Genomic DNA, 15914 nt, shown 5'->3' on the forward strand with positions numbered 1-15914 from the left:
ACCAGAGATATCTAGTAAAGATCTCACTAGGCTATGTGGCAAAATCAAATCAGGGTCCCCGCTAGACCCTATGAAACTAGCACAATTTATGGAATCTCTAGTGCTTTTTCACCAGCCACTAGGCGAAATAATTAATTTGTCCTTCTCCACGGCCGTGGTTCCGGAGATCTGGAAACAGGCCTGGGTCTCACCTATTATTAAGAAACCCACGTTGGACCCTTCTAAACCAGAGAATTTCAGACCTATTTCTCTCCTCCCGTGGGTGGCGAAGATTGCTGAGGCTCATGGGAATAATGTGTTATCTCAATACATGAGCCTCCATAACATTCTGGACCCCTCTCAGAACGGCTTTAGACCTGGCCATAGTACTGAATCCGCCCTATTAGCCACATCTGAACATCTGCAATTGATTTTGGATGCCGGTCAGAGTGCAGCGCTGATCCTGCTGGATCTCAGCGCTGCCTTTGATACGGTATCACATGCCATTCTTTTACATCGCTTAGAGGCAATAGGGATTACCGGATCTGCATTGGAATGGTTTCGGTCATTTCTGAGGGATAGATCCTTTTGGGTATCAGCACCGCCATTTCTTTCTCAAATTCACCCCATAGGCCAGGGGGTTCCGCAAAGATCAGCGCTAAGCCCGTCTCTGTTTAACCTATATGTCCAGCCACTGTCGGCTGTGGCAAAGAACTGGGACCTAACGATGATATCATATGCCGACGATACCCAGCTTGTGATTACCCTAGCTGAGGGGCCATCTAGGTTCAGAGACGGGCTGACAGCGGTGGCCCAATGGATGGCAGACAACTGCCTTCAGCTCAATGCGACAAAGACTGAGGTCCTGCTGCTGGGGAAAAACACCACCCTGTGGAATGTGCATTGTGGCCGGTCTCCCTAGGGACTATGCCTATACCTAAGACCTTAGCTAAGAACCTAGGAATCTGGATGGATTCCTCGCTCAGTTATCAGACCCACACTAAGCGAGTGGCTGCCACGTGTATGGGCTTGTTAAGAGGCCTTAGCCCTCTTTTGAAGTTCTTTGAACCAGCAGTGCGACAGCTTATTGTTCAATCCACTATTCTGTCTCGATTGGACTACGCTAGTGTGCTACTCCTAGGAGCCAACAAAGCTGTGACTCAACGGCTCCAACGAGTTAAAAACCTGGCAGCTAGGATGTTGGTGGGGCTTCCCCGCCGATGTTCGGTCAGGTCTACCATCAAGGGATTACATTGGCTCCCTATCTCTGCCCGGATTCAGTTTAAAGCTTTGTGTCTGGTGTTTAAGATTGTCAAACTTGGAAGCCCAGAACTTTTATGTACCCTTCTGACCCCATATGTTCCTCACCATAACCTACGTTCACTAGGACAACACCTGGTGACGGTACCACGGATTAAGCTCAGCCGCATTGGTGGCCGTTCCTTTAGATCAGAGCTTTCCAATCTCTGTGTCGCGACACACTACTGTGTCGCCTGCCATGTGGAGGTGTGTCGCGCCTTGAAGCGCTAGAATACGCACCAACCACTAGATGGCAGCCTAACAGCGATGAGTGCATTGATCGAAGCCTGTCGTTCTCTGATCGCGGAAGGTTGGAAAAGGGCACCATGTTTAGGAAGAAGGGTGATGAGAAGGAGGCTAGCGGTAAGACTGGAGTAGCAGTAGTTAGGATCACCTAAGATTATGAAAATGGCGAGAATCACAAGCTCACACCCCCTCCGTGTCTGATTCCTCCAGCCCACACAGTGTCCTCCGAGACCGCCGCACTGTGCCGGCCTCTCTCTGTCCGTCGACCTGACTATAAACTTGTGCACCGTCTCACTTTCTTTGTCCCCCAGGGCCCAGGTTGCCTTCAACCCCCTCATTCCTCTGCGTCAAGCGAGGCCCACAGCTTTCAAGCGCAAGCAGCACCCGCAATCCAGGCCACAGCATATACGAGATCCAGCCCCCATGCCCGGATAAACACTTGTAAGTATCCAATCTCACACCCGCTCCGTGTCTGATTCCTCCGGTGCACGGCCCACACCGCTTCCTCCGACACCGGACAGTGAACCAATAATGGTCTCCTCACCTAAAAAATGGACCAACGTCAGAGAGTTAGTAGCAATGATAAGATGGGAACATCTTCCGGTTCCTGAGCTTGATCGACTGATAACCACGCACATTCAGCAGATGATTTCACAAGCTTGAAGTTCTGACACGCTAACGTGGCCTCGGCTTGATTCAGCTACTTCAAATATTACCAATACCAGAGCAGAAGTACTCATCTCATTCAAACAACACGGTTTCAATTACTTGCAGTGGAAACATTCCTCTCTGAATATATTTTCATTCTCCACATGCATCATAGTTTTTAGATTAGTGAACAATACACACATCGGTTTAAAATTTACAGCGTTAAACATTAGAGGCATAGGCATTGGCACTTCCAATATTAGGATTCGGATATGATGTTTTCTACGATCTGGCAGCTGATTTTTAGCACTTGCTATCTTACCATTTACATCAGCAAATCTAGAATATCTTGTGGCTTTCCTGATTAACTCGCAGTGTTGCGCTGAAACGTACATTGAAGAGCCATCATACAGCCACCATCATTTGTGATTATATTTCTTTGTTTTTATTATATCATTGAGTGTATAATTTTTGTGACTGTTTAATTTAGTTTATCACACTAATTTCATTGTGTTAGTTTGTTGGTTTGCTTATGTGTAGATCCTGAAACAATCAAAAGCCATAGGTTGCTACCGCAATTGAAAAAAAGCCTGTAAGAACCCTGCTGCCTCTGTAATGTTGCAGGGGGAGTCGAGTCCCACACAGCCCTCTCCACAGATAGTGAGGTAATCCACCCCTCGCTTTGCCATAATGTGGGAAGAATGTGGGTGGGGGGCGGATTCCATCAATGACGTGCCCAGTGGCCGTGGGTGAGCTCCATTGGCCACTGTGTGCATGTGGATCCTACACTGACACACGCTGGTTTCAAAATGGACATGTTGCCTCCAAGTAACACAGCATATATAGTTTGTGTTCTTTGAATGACCGGGGGCACACGTGGAGGTCACTGTGCGCCGTGAATGTTGTGTTGTGTGTGTAATGTACTGACTGTGGGCGGTACTGGATGGAAGGAGTGCCTGAGCATTTAAATTACTGGCACTGCCAAGGTCATGGGTCAGTTGACGTCAGCCCATATAGAAGGACTGCTCATCACTTCCCATGGACATGTTTATCTGGTACAATATTGATAGAACAAGATTTCGTTTGTCCTCAGTGTGGTATTACCTCCAAGTTTCGCAAGAATGAATGGGGTAAATGCTTTAATACTGTATATTTTCCCTTTTCGATGCTTAAAATCTCAGAATATTGTGTTTTTTCGCAACACCAATTTTGCCTACTTGTAATTTACCTGGTCGACTTTGTGCAGGAAAACAAAACAGGAGTATTGCTTTCCAAACTTTCCGCAGCCAGATGCAATAATATGCAAAAAATAAGTCAAAGACAGAATGCAAAGGCCATAATATGATTGCTTATCTTTATTTACACATGGCTTAATTTATTTGCACATTCTGGTACTATTGGTTATGTGCCTGCACGCCTCTGTGTGCCTGTCATTACTCCTGCAAGACTGCCCCTCGTCCACTCCTAGCAGGGATACCCCTCCTGTCAGAATCTACCTGTCCTGACCATCCCTCTGGCCCACCCCTGTCTTAGTATAATGAGACCTGGCTCGCTAATCCCCCCGTAACTGCCCCTGTCAGTCCCTCCTGTTTTCAAAATCTCTGACCCTCCTCCTGTCACTGCCCCTGTCAGTCAGCCTCCTCCTGTTAGTCACATTCCTGACCCCCTCATGTCAGTCAGCCTCCTCCTGTCAGTCCCTCCTGCTTTAAAAATCCCTCACCCCCTCCTGTCATTCCTTCCTACCACATCCCTGATTGCTCCCCTTCTGTCAGTGCTCCTGTCTAGCAGCCTCCTCCTGTCAGTCCCTCCTGTCTGCATCCCTGACCACCTCTTCTGGCAGTACTCGTGCCTGACAGACTGCCCCCATCTTTGCCTGACAGGATCTGCTTCCTCTCCTCAAGCCATGACAGGCATACTCTTCCCTACATCCCCTGCTCTCTTTCTTCTGTCCTTTCTTTTCGGCTTGTTGCTACAGCTTGTCATTTATACAGTGGTTCACTCGGTTCAGTTTCTCTTGCCAGACTATGCCTCCTGTCCGACGGCCTCTGCCACCTACCAGACTGCCATTCCTATTGCCCTGCAGACTCTGAGCCCTCTCCTGTCTTTCATTGAGCTGTAGTAGGCAGATTCCGCTTCCTTTTCCTGGCAGAGTCTACTGCACTCCTACCTGGACAGTTTTGCCAGTCACTGTCTTTGTTAGAACAGATTCAGAATTGCTTTATTAACCTTCCTGCTTTCCCAAATTTGCTTGAAAATGCATCATTTGCCCACTCTTTTTTTCAAAATTTTCTCGGTTAGAGAACACCCGAACCCCATGTAGTTGGTTCAGGCTTGCTCCCAACACTCCATTACCGTGTCACGAAATGATGCATGTCGAAAAAGTGTGTCACCAACATGAAAAGTTTGGAAAGCTATGCTTTAGATACATGGCGGCCAAGCTATGGAACTCCCTGCTGCCCCTTATCCGGGGGATGGAGGATGTGTTGGTTTTCAGGAAAGCAATTAAAACCCTCCTCTTTCCTTCAACATAGCCTTTGAATGTTGCTGGGTGAGCTCTCTGGGGATTTTTGAGCCAGTTAGATTTGTCAGCGCCGGGACGCCTCTTTGCTGGGGCAGCTGCGCGCTTTAAAAAACCTGTAACATAACATAATAATATCTTGCAACTGGAGCAAAACTCCTGAAATGAAAGTCTACACTTGCTTTATAATGAACTATGACTGCAAATGTTGTGGTAGGCTAGCATATACTGTGTGTAATACAATTTTAAAACAATGTGAAAATTCATGTTCCTACAGTAGCAGGCTGGGTCCTCGTAGCACTATAATATAGAAGTAACTAGCCACTACTGAGCCAAGAAGGACACACTTGAAAAAATATTTACTTTTGTGCCAGCATTCGATTGCTACCAACAATATGCCAGGAAGTATCACCATTAAGCCAGATCAAGCATTAGGCTGTTGTGCGGCTTTAATATTGCATGGTCCAGCATTATAGAACATGTGAGTGCCACTGATATCTATGATATATCAAGGAGGACCACCATTGAGCATTGGATGCCTGCAGTATGGCAAGAATTACAGCCATACTGCCAAAACCATCACTGTGCCGTGGCTGCTGACAATATGTGCCTAACCAAAAAATTTATGTGTCCCCTCATGTAACGTAACTGGTGCAACAAAAAGAGCTCTGATATGCGTTCGCGCTATATAAAACTGTGCAAAAAAAACCAAAAAAAAAACTTCTGTTCCTCTCTGAGTACAGCTATTCTGCGCTGGAAATTGCCTGGCAATTTATCGCAGTTACAAGATAAATACAATGTGTCCTGTGTGTGAAGGAATAAACTGTCAGGCTCAGTCTGAAATGAATGGTGTGCTGTAACTGGCATGATTGCGATCTAGTATTAATAAGCAAATGCTGCAGAGATCAACTCGACAGTACAGTAGTCTGTAGACCCGAAAATGAATGAATGACTAACCTGACTGCTGCTGGTAAACAGGTGCTGTGGATAATACTCCATACTGAGCGCTTCACCGCTTGGTTTCGTCTTGGGCCTGAACTCTTCGGTTGGCTGAGCACGTGGCCAAGGGGGCACAAGTTGCAACAGCAGACGGCAGTTAAAAAGTGCCTGAACAGACATCGCTGGAGACTGCCACGCAGCACTCGTCTTCGCATAGAAGTACTTTATTCTACCTGACTGGCCGGTAGTGGCACTTCATTTTTGCGTGCTGTTCACTCAGCTGCCATCAGTGCCAGCCAGAGACACCTCCACAGCACCGGCGATCCCCCCTAAATTAAAGCACTTACTGCATTGAAATTATTTCTTCGGGCAAGGAGAGACGCAGCAAAGTTAAAGGGTTCTCGTTTCTGGATTGGTTGATTCTACCTCTATGCACTCTTATCATGTCCTTCTGTTATGCTCAGATTTTACTTCCGGTCTGTGTGCAGTTTACTTTGATTGGAAGAGAGCTCATTCGACCTCATAGGTTTGAAAATGCCCAAAACACTCTGGTCCATGGTCAGAAACAGGGATCAGAGATTTGAATAAGATTTTCAGATTTCTCAGCTATTCTAGGGAGGGATTTGGGGGGGCTTAATTTGTCAGCCAGATAGGAAACTCTCTTCTAAATTCAACTCTTAAGAATAATGTTGTGTATGTCTTTAATTGCTAATTGATGCAATATTGCCTGCAGCTGTGTAATGTGATGCACTTCACCAGTATTTGCGAGCAATCCGTTTCAATCTGCTTCATTTACAAGATCCAAACTGGCAATCAGATAGCCCTGCAAAGGAATCATTAATATATTCTCTAGCCTTGAACTCAGATAAATGTGCCTGGACCATAGTTTCAGAATTCTCTTCCTCAAGTGAACAGTCCACTGGTCTAACCATTTATAGCATGGCGTAATATACTTGTGCTATACCGAAAAAAAAGTTATCGAAAAAAGGATCATGAGATCGCGAAGTCGTTACCAGAAGCCTATCTTTGATTAAATAGGGAATCTCAGGTTCTTAATGCATTTCTCATTAGTTGTTAAGTTTGCGGGAGGACATCTATAACAATGTTTTAAAGCATAGGCATATCCTATGTAATGGCTGATATTATTGCTCAGGGCTTTGAGAGAATGCTCATTGTACTCTAGACAACAGGACAGGGAAGCATCAAATATTACAAACCTATCTTACCTGTCCCGTATTAAGAAGTCCAAAGATCTCAGACGCGTCAACGTCGGGTCTCACCATGACGGCTCGAGCAGGTACCCTGGCCAGGCTGCATTTCTTCCACTCGGTGACGTTTCGGAGGCTTCCATCCTTGCATAGGAGTCTGAAGTTCTTAGACTGAAGGTCAACGCTATTGTCTAAGAGAAAATTCAATTTACCAAACAAGCAATGAGCATCAAAATACAGAGTTTGTATCTAAACCATCTTTAATGTCAATGTTGCTCAGTTAAATTGTGAGGTGCAGTGTAACTAGAAACTGGAATTGGTTAACAAATGCAGATGGTGAGGCATTTGCCAAGGTAAACAGCTCCTGTGCAAGAACTTGAGAACTGAGTTGGTTTTGACGTCTCTCTGTTTGGAGGCCCAATAGTAGAACAAATATGGTTTTTTTAAGTGTTGTTTTCCGAACACAGAAAACAGCACAGTAACCTAAGCCTCCTTTTCAAGTTCTGTTACTTCTCCCACACTTCGTACAAATGTTTATCATTTTCTTTTCTATCCAAACAAGTTTGATTTCCCCACTAACACCAGACGCTAACAAAATCCATGGGTGAAGCTAGTATGCTGTAAGCTTTGATGTACAATTTGATTTAACCTATAGAAATCAATCTGAGTTAACCTATACAAGAAATCTATTTGATTAATCGCCATTGAACTTTAATTGTAAGCGGATTATTGTTCATAAATGTAAAAACTGGTAAAGACATACGTGGGTGAATAGACCAAATGCCCAAACTGATTGAGGAGACGGGGTAGTGTATGTGTAGGAGGAGAACAGGATTGTACGTGAGAGAATGAACTCAATGTCCAGACAGATTGTGAAGAAGGGGTAGCGATAAAGAGGGGATTGGGCATGAGAAGCAGGGGTGGATCAGAGGAGGTGGAAACCATGGAGATGCTGGAGAAGAATGGAATGTCCTACCACCTTGCAACTCTACACTGTCACCTCAGTGCCACACTACCATACCAAAAAACTCAACAACGAATGCCTAGCACTAGAATACCACATTCCAACACAACATTATCATTGCCAACCATTACATAACCACCCCAACACTGCCCTACCACCCCATCAATGAAGCCCCAACACTACTATCCTGCAGCAACATACTATTGTCCCAAGCACTACACTAGCTTTCCACAACCTCACTTATACCCCAACACTGCATGACAATCCAGAGAGATGTGCTACTATCTTACATCAGGGCATTGCCAGCTGCCACCACCTTACACAAAACACAATATATTGACACCACACACACTGCCACCTAACAGCATGGAACTATCACCCAAAACCATAAACCGCCACCACATCACAGCAATACTGCTCCAGCACTGGCAGGGCTTTCATATAATAATACATGTTACATACAAGAGAGGCATGATTGTATGCATTTTGTGGCTGCATTTAATATCAGAGAACATGTGTGTGGCCTAGAAAAACAGGCCAACTGTTTAAATGGTAATGCTAAAAATTGTGTTCTTTATCACCATATTTCTTGTTTAGAAACACAGGGCCCGAATCACAAAAAGCATCAGCAGGCGTGGTGGGATCTCTGCACTTCGAAACTGCAGTGTGGAGATCCCGACGAGTGGGGAGATCCCACCACCATCTCAGAGCCTCTGCTACGACTGCGGAGGATCTTTGTGAATCAGGCCCTCAATGTTTTCTGATCCCATTCAAAATAATGGGACAGAGAGACTGCATATTAAATTATCCCATTCATTGTGTGTGCGTAATGATTTGTGGGTGCGACAGCAGGGCTCCATTTTATCACTACCTGCAGATAAGAGATTCTCCGACACGTGTGTCAGCCTCCCAACAATCCCTGTCTAACAGAGCCTGACTTGCTAGAAGAGCAGTGAGAGAAACCAGCCAGTCCCCCTTTTATTAGGTAATGGTACAGTCCATCGTTCCCTCGAATCCAGCGAACTCAAGCTGGAGGACACGCCTTCTCCCAGCTTGCTGCCGAAGCCTGGAGTGACCTCCACATCCATCTCTGAACCTCCTCCTCCCTCGCCGAATTCAAATGCGACCTCAAGACCTGGATGTTTGAGGCCCGAGGGGTTGTAAGCTGGAAGCTGTGTAACATGCACTTTGTACAATAAAGGTCTTTAAAAAAAAAAAAGACCTGGATGTTTGAGTAGCTCCCCCACTAACACAGCTCCTCGATACCCCTGTGGTGATTAGCACACTTTACAAGTACTGATTGATCGAGTGATCATGTTTCAGACTGAGGGGATTTCCTTGGTGTGACCACAGTAATACTGGGGTGAACACGACCATGACTATGGATTTGTATGCAAAATTAGGATTATAAAGTGGGAAATTGCCTTCTGCAATATCAATGTTTGCTTAAGAATAAAATGTAAATGTATGATAAATAATTGCCCTTACTCACCATCTGTGTTTTCTGCCACTGTACTGTGTTTCACAAAAGCAACGTCTCCGGCTCCCTCAGTCAGACACCTAAAGGATGAAAACGACTGATAATAATTTATCAAAGTCTTGTTGAACGAAAATGTACTAATGTATCACTAGAGTAAAAGGGCCCACTCAATAACTAAGTTCTAGATTAGCAGAATAGTTTTAAAAAAATTATAGAAAATACAGTAAAGAGTCAATTCTGTGTAGGGTCTCAGCAAATAGAGTAATACAGAGATGTGAAGAATCAAAAATATGATATGTCCCACTTAGGCAGCAAAATCAGAAGAAAGGTGGACAGCATACCTAGTATCATTCAGAGAAGCTCAGGAAAACTCTGTCTCACTCCCCAAATCAAGAGTTTTCATTCATTTTTTTGCATACAAAATTACCAAATCTGTAGAATCACTGTGGTGTGAGCAAATGTATCATTTCTTTAGCAAATCAGAGCACAGTCCCATTAAGTGTCACATTGGCACAACATCTATGCACTATCTCACTTAATGAATGATTATTTTGCACGCTCTATACTACTGCCATCTGGAGATGGTGGAACAAAGTAAATTCATGAATAACAGCAAGCTATTATGAATGAATAGAATACAGTGAGCTAACAGAAGGACCCTGATCTAATAGTTGAAGTTGTGTGACTGAGTCGTGGAAAATTCATGGAGAACAGCATGAATGACGACAATGAAAATAAACAAACATTAACCTGCTTGACTGTGTGCTGCAGAAATAATAAACAGTGAAATGTACACGGGGGAAACAAGGGTGACATCCGTTTTGAACATGACTGCTAGACCCTCAGTGAGGCCTAGTTAACAAATGTCCGGAAACACACTTTAAAATAACATAGGACACTCGTTTTAAAAGAAACAGTTATATATCAATGAGTACATGTGTAATCAAGTGTGAAATAACATTGCGCATGCTGTTAATGATGCACAGAAAAATAAATGCCCAAAAATCCTCCACAGTACCAACTCGCCTCCACTTTATTAAAATTAAAGTCGTGCACGGGATATATTACACCGCAGATACATTGTGATAAATATATATCTCACGTCAAACCCCACATGCCCCCAATGTTCAGCAAGGAATGGTTCCTTTTTAGGTCTCGCCTTTCGATGCGCTTGCGCATCCGAGCTGGCGAGAGATATAGGGGCTTATCCAGAGTTTAACCAAACTGGCGATTTGATGCAGTGCACGTGAACACAAGTATGCGCATTCTCGCCCAATGCTTTTTTTTAAGCTGTTTCATTGGCTCGTCACTTTAAGTCCTCCCACCCTCTCCCTGTCCAGCTCGCGCTTCACTTTGATCACACCCCGTGCACTTTTTTAACGTTCTTTCAATGGCTCGTCACTTTAAGTCCTCCCACCCTCTCCCTCTCTATCTCGCGCCTCAAGCGGATCACACCCCCTTGCTCTCCAGCACGCTATCACGCATCCCAAAGCCACCACACTCCGTCCACAGCCTCTCTCCCATTGGCTCTTCACTTCACAATCACGCATCCCACAGCCACCACACTCAGTCCACAGCCTCTTTCCCATTGGCTCTTCACTTCACAGCCTCTCTCCCATTGGCTCTTCACTTAGTCCACGCTCTTTTCAGCTGACTCGACCGCCTCGAGCTGATCACGCCATCATGCATCCTACAGCCACCACACTCATTCCACAGCCTCTCTCCCATTGGCTCTCCACTTAGGGCACGCTCTTTTCAGCTGACTCGCGCACCTCGCGCTGATCATCCCCCTCTTGCTCTCCAGCACACTATCATGCATCCCACAGCCACCCACCCCCTTCTCTCTAGCAGCCTCTCTGCCATTAGCTCTTTCTGCACGCTGCATTCAGCTGACCAGCAGACTCTCCCTGCGTGCGCCTCTCGCTCATACCGCCCCCTCCCTCACACAGACTCTCCTTTCATTGGCTGTTTACTTTGTGCACGCTGACAACATGAAGCTGGCAGCCATTCTCCAATTTTGCTTGAACACACACATTTTCATCCATCCATCCAACGACATCCATCCATCCCACTCCATCCATTCATTCATCTAACCATCCATCCATCCATTCATCCTCCTACTCCATACATCCATCCACACACTCCAACCATCCATCCAGAAACCCACTTAATCCATCCTTCACCCCACTCCACCCATACACCCATCCCCTCACTACATCCATCCCCCCTCTCCATCCATAAATACATCCATCCAGCCATTAATCCTCCCACTGTATCCGTCCATCCCCCCACTCCATCCATCCATCTATACCCTGTCTCTCTATTGCCCTACCTCTATTTATCCTTCACACTCACTCACTCTATCACCCTCACTATCCATTGCATCACCACAGCATAACTTATAGCCCCCACAATAATACTATACGCTACATCCATCCAATATGACGAAATACACAGACTCTCTCTTATTTAGCTGACTACTTATTTAAATACTCCCTCCCCAGCGTACGCCTGCTCAATGCTATTACTTACCATGCAGACTCAAGACTTGCACGTAAATTAAAAAAAAAACATTATCACTAAACAACACCACATTATTGCTAAGCACCGACACACCATCACTCTAAACCATTACAGTATCACTCAACACCACAACATCACTCTGCAACACCACAAACAACAGTCTGCACCAATACAACACCACTCAGTACCACCACAGCACTACCACACCAACAATTATCGACACATCAGCATCACTCAACACAACACCAGCATCAACAAGCACCACCACACACCACAACAACATTACTCTACACCAACACATTATCACTTAGCACCAACACATTAACACTATGCACCGTACCCGTACTTTGATGGTGTTGTGGTGCAAAGTGTTCCTGTTGTGGTGCTGAATGAAGCTGTGGTGATGCTAGGTGATCCTATGGTGTTAGTGAGTGATGCTAGTGTGTTGGTGACAGTTGCTCTGGTGGCGGTGAGTGATGCTAGATATGTTGATGACTAATGCTAGTGTTGTGATGAGTGATGCTGGTGTTGTACTGATGCTGTGGTGGGGCAAAGTACACAACCACAGTAACAGGGTACAATTAGCAGATATACAATTTCGTAACAAACATACCTATAACCTAAGAACATAGGCAAAAGACAATACAGTCTCGATACACATATGGATAGAAAACATCAGAATCAATAATCCATAAAGAATTTTAGTACAATAACTGAAATATTTACATTTTACTGTCCAAATAATCATCTACAACTACGTAAGAACTAAACACCTTTCGCACGCCAACATTCGCCAACATCGGGATAATTACACGTAAACGCACATTGAACGTAAAGCTACGACACTAAACGGAACGATCACATTGCCTAAATATTACGTAACGAAGTAAACTAAACAAAAGTTACTAAACATACATTTACATACATTGGTACTTAACACGTCGAAAATAAAAGCCACACATTAATACCTTACTAACGAATAAACAACTCATAAAATTCTTATTAAAAGGCCAAACCTGTACATACGCAGAAGAAAATATTCAAGTTACACAAAAAAAAACACGGAAAAACAAACGGAAGTAAAACACTCATGTTATTAGAAATTCAAGACCAATATTGTACATACGATACCTGAAATAATATCCCAACACCTACTAAATACATACCGATTCAATATAAGCATGCCAATACTTTAATACATTAAATTATTAATACATAACAGCTCATAAACAAAGGAAAATACTATTTACAAACAAGAAAAAATTACGCAAATTCAAAAAATTTATGAAATTTACACATTAACAATAACTTTCAATCAATACATTGCTATACATTACATAAAAGTACATTAAAACATTGCACATTCACAATTTAGAAAGTTCAATACATATTTAACTATATACTTAGTACATAGGATAACGCAAAAAAAATTAGCGATACACAAATGTCGAAGATTACTATTAAAAAGTAATAATTATGAAAAAAAAACTCTACATAATCAATAATACATTCAAATAATACACTACATAATATTAAAATATAAACTTACCTGTCAAACGACGCAGGAAATAGACCGGAACAACAACACGCCTTTCCCCCACAAAAGTTCCCGAAGTTCTGGGAAATTCCCAATTGACGCACGTCAAACGCAACGCTACGTCACCAAACGTAGCGCTGCGATTGGATAAAGATTACGTCATACCTCAAACACATTCACACTACACTAAAAGACTAGAACGCTAAACACTAAACGTAAATCACGTAAAGGAAACACATTACGTCTGCCATTTTTTACAAAAAAAATATTAAAAAACAACGTTACAACATGAAACATTAACACACAGAACACATACTTAAAAAATATATACATATACACACGTTACAATAAAAAAAATACATGTAACACACTAACACTCACACATCACATCTGACAATTACAATAAAACATCACACACAAAGCATAACGCCACAACATATAATACACTAAAGAACAAACATATACACAACAGCATTAATAGACACCATCACAGCTACACTCCAACTCAACTCTGCAACACTCAAACAACACTCAGCACCACCACATCAACATGTCTGCAACAACACAGCACCACTCACAACTAATACAGCATTAGTCACCATCAAAAAAACATAAGTCAGCACAACGACAGCAACACTCAGTTACACCACAGCAACACTCAGCAAAACACATGCATCAGTAAAAAACACAACACCACTGTACAACACCACAGCAACACTCAGCACCAGCCCAGCATCACTCTGCAACACAACAGCATTACTTTGTGCAACACCAGCAACACTCAGCACCAACACAACATCATTCAGCACCACACAAAAAAAATATTTAAATACAACAATACACAAAATACCTGAAACAATCAGCTAAAAACATTAACAATACCCATCACAACATTTACTATATAAACAACAACTGCATCACCACAACACCACTCAACAACACCACAACATCACTCAAAAAAACACCCCAAAAACAAAAAACCACAACAAAAATACATTATCAATCTTGCTGTCACTGAAACACCCTCACTCTACTACTCTACTACCCTCACTGTACAGACATCAATCTACCACTCGACCGCACTCACTCTACCGCCTGCACGCCCTCACTGTACCTCAATCACTCTACTGCCCTCACACCATCACTCTATCCAACATCACTCTACAACCCAACAGCTCTTCCTCTACCACTCTATCACCCTCACTCTACCACCCTAACTATAACACTCTACTGCTCTCACTCTAAAACCCTCACGCTATCAATCTACCTCCCTTACGCTTGCAATATACTACCGTCACTCTACCTCCCACACTCTACCGCCCTCACTTTACCACTCTACCGCCTTCACACACTCACTGTACAACACACACTATACCTCTCTACCGCCCTCAAACACTCACTCTAATGCTCTCACTCTACCACTCTAACACACTCACTCTACCACCCTCACGCCCTTCACTCTACCATCCTCACTCTAACACTCTACCTCACATACTCTACAACTATGCCACCCTCACTCTACCACTCTACCACACTCACTGTACCAATATACCACCATCACTCTATCCCACTTACTCTACCACTCTACCGCCCTCACCCTAACACTCTGACGCCCTCACTGTACCACACTCAATCAACAACTCTACCAACCTCACCCTAACACGATCCTATTCCGATCCTAAAAAAGGCAGGTGCCGATCCAACTCTGCCGGCTAACTACCGTCCCATTTCCCTTCTCCCTTACCTGGCGAAGGTCTCAGAGGCTCATGTTACCGGGACTCTGAGCTCCTTTGTGGAGTCCACTGGCCGCCTTTCCTCTTGTCAGGCAGGTTTCCGCCCGCTGCACTCAACCGAGAAGGTGGTAGTTTCGGTGATGGACAAATTGAGGGAGGGCATTGACATCTGCCTCCCCCAGGCCCTGGTCCTCTTAGATCTGTCCGCCGCATTCGACACGGTGGATCATGACATTCTGTTGACCCGTGTCGAGGCGGCGGGCATTGGGGGCACGGCCCATGCCTGGCTCCGGTCCTTTTTAACAGACAGGGAGCAGGCCGTCCATCTGGCAGACTTTGCTGCCCCTCCTCGCAGAGTGACTTGCGGCATTCCCCAGGGCTCCTCCTTGTCTCCCCTATTATTTAATTTATACATCTCACCTCTCATTTTTTCTTTACAGCAGATGGAGGTCTCGGTGTTCAATTACGCCGACGACCTCCAACTCATCTTTAACCTCTCCCACTCTCCCACCTCTGTCCAGAACTTCCAGAGGGTGATCCTCTTCATCCAAGATTGGATGAACTGCAACCACCTCAAACTGAATCCCGACAAAACCGAACTGGTTTTGACTGGGAGTGGTTGCAGTCCTTGGTCCCCTTCCTTCTGGCCCCACTCACTTGGTCCCCCTCCCCTCCCGGTTCCTAAGGTCAAAACCCTAGGCATCTTTATCAATTCCCAGCTCTCTCTTCACACGCAGGTTCACTCAGTGGTGTCTTCCTGTTTCTTTTCCCTTCGCATTATTCGTAAGGTTTCCCGTTTTTTTTCTGCTCCCGCCCTTAAGCTCATTCTCATGGCCATGG

General features: G+C 44.4%; 1 protein-coding gene across 4 annotated transcripts in view; it reads right to left on the reverse strand.

Annotated features, from left to right (window-relative positions):
* The window catches only part of MELTF (melanotransferrin), a 224771-nt gene that overhangs the window by 120433 nt on the left and 88424 nt on the right, over positions 1 to 15914 (reverse strand). For all 4 annotated transcript variants that reach the window (XM_086944248.1, XM_086944249.1, XM_086944251.1 and 1 more), the window contains exons 6-7: positions 9294 to 9361; positions 6856 to 7028 (exon numbers count right to left, since the gene is read on the reverse strand). In XM_086944248.1, the coding sequence (XP_086800374.1) occupies positions 6856 to 7028; positions 9294 to 9361 (241 nt within the window). The remainder of the gene's footprint in view (positions 1 to 6855; positions 7029 to 9293; positions 9362 to 15914) is intronic.

The sequence above is a fragment of the Lissotriton vulgaris genome, chromosome 11 (assembly GCF_964263255.1).
Source record: "Lissotriton vulgaris chromosome 11, aLisVul1.2, whole genome shotgun sequence".
Lineage (NCBI taxonomy): Eukaryota > Metazoa > Chordata > Amphibia > Caudata > Salamandridae > Lissotriton > Lissotriton vulgaris.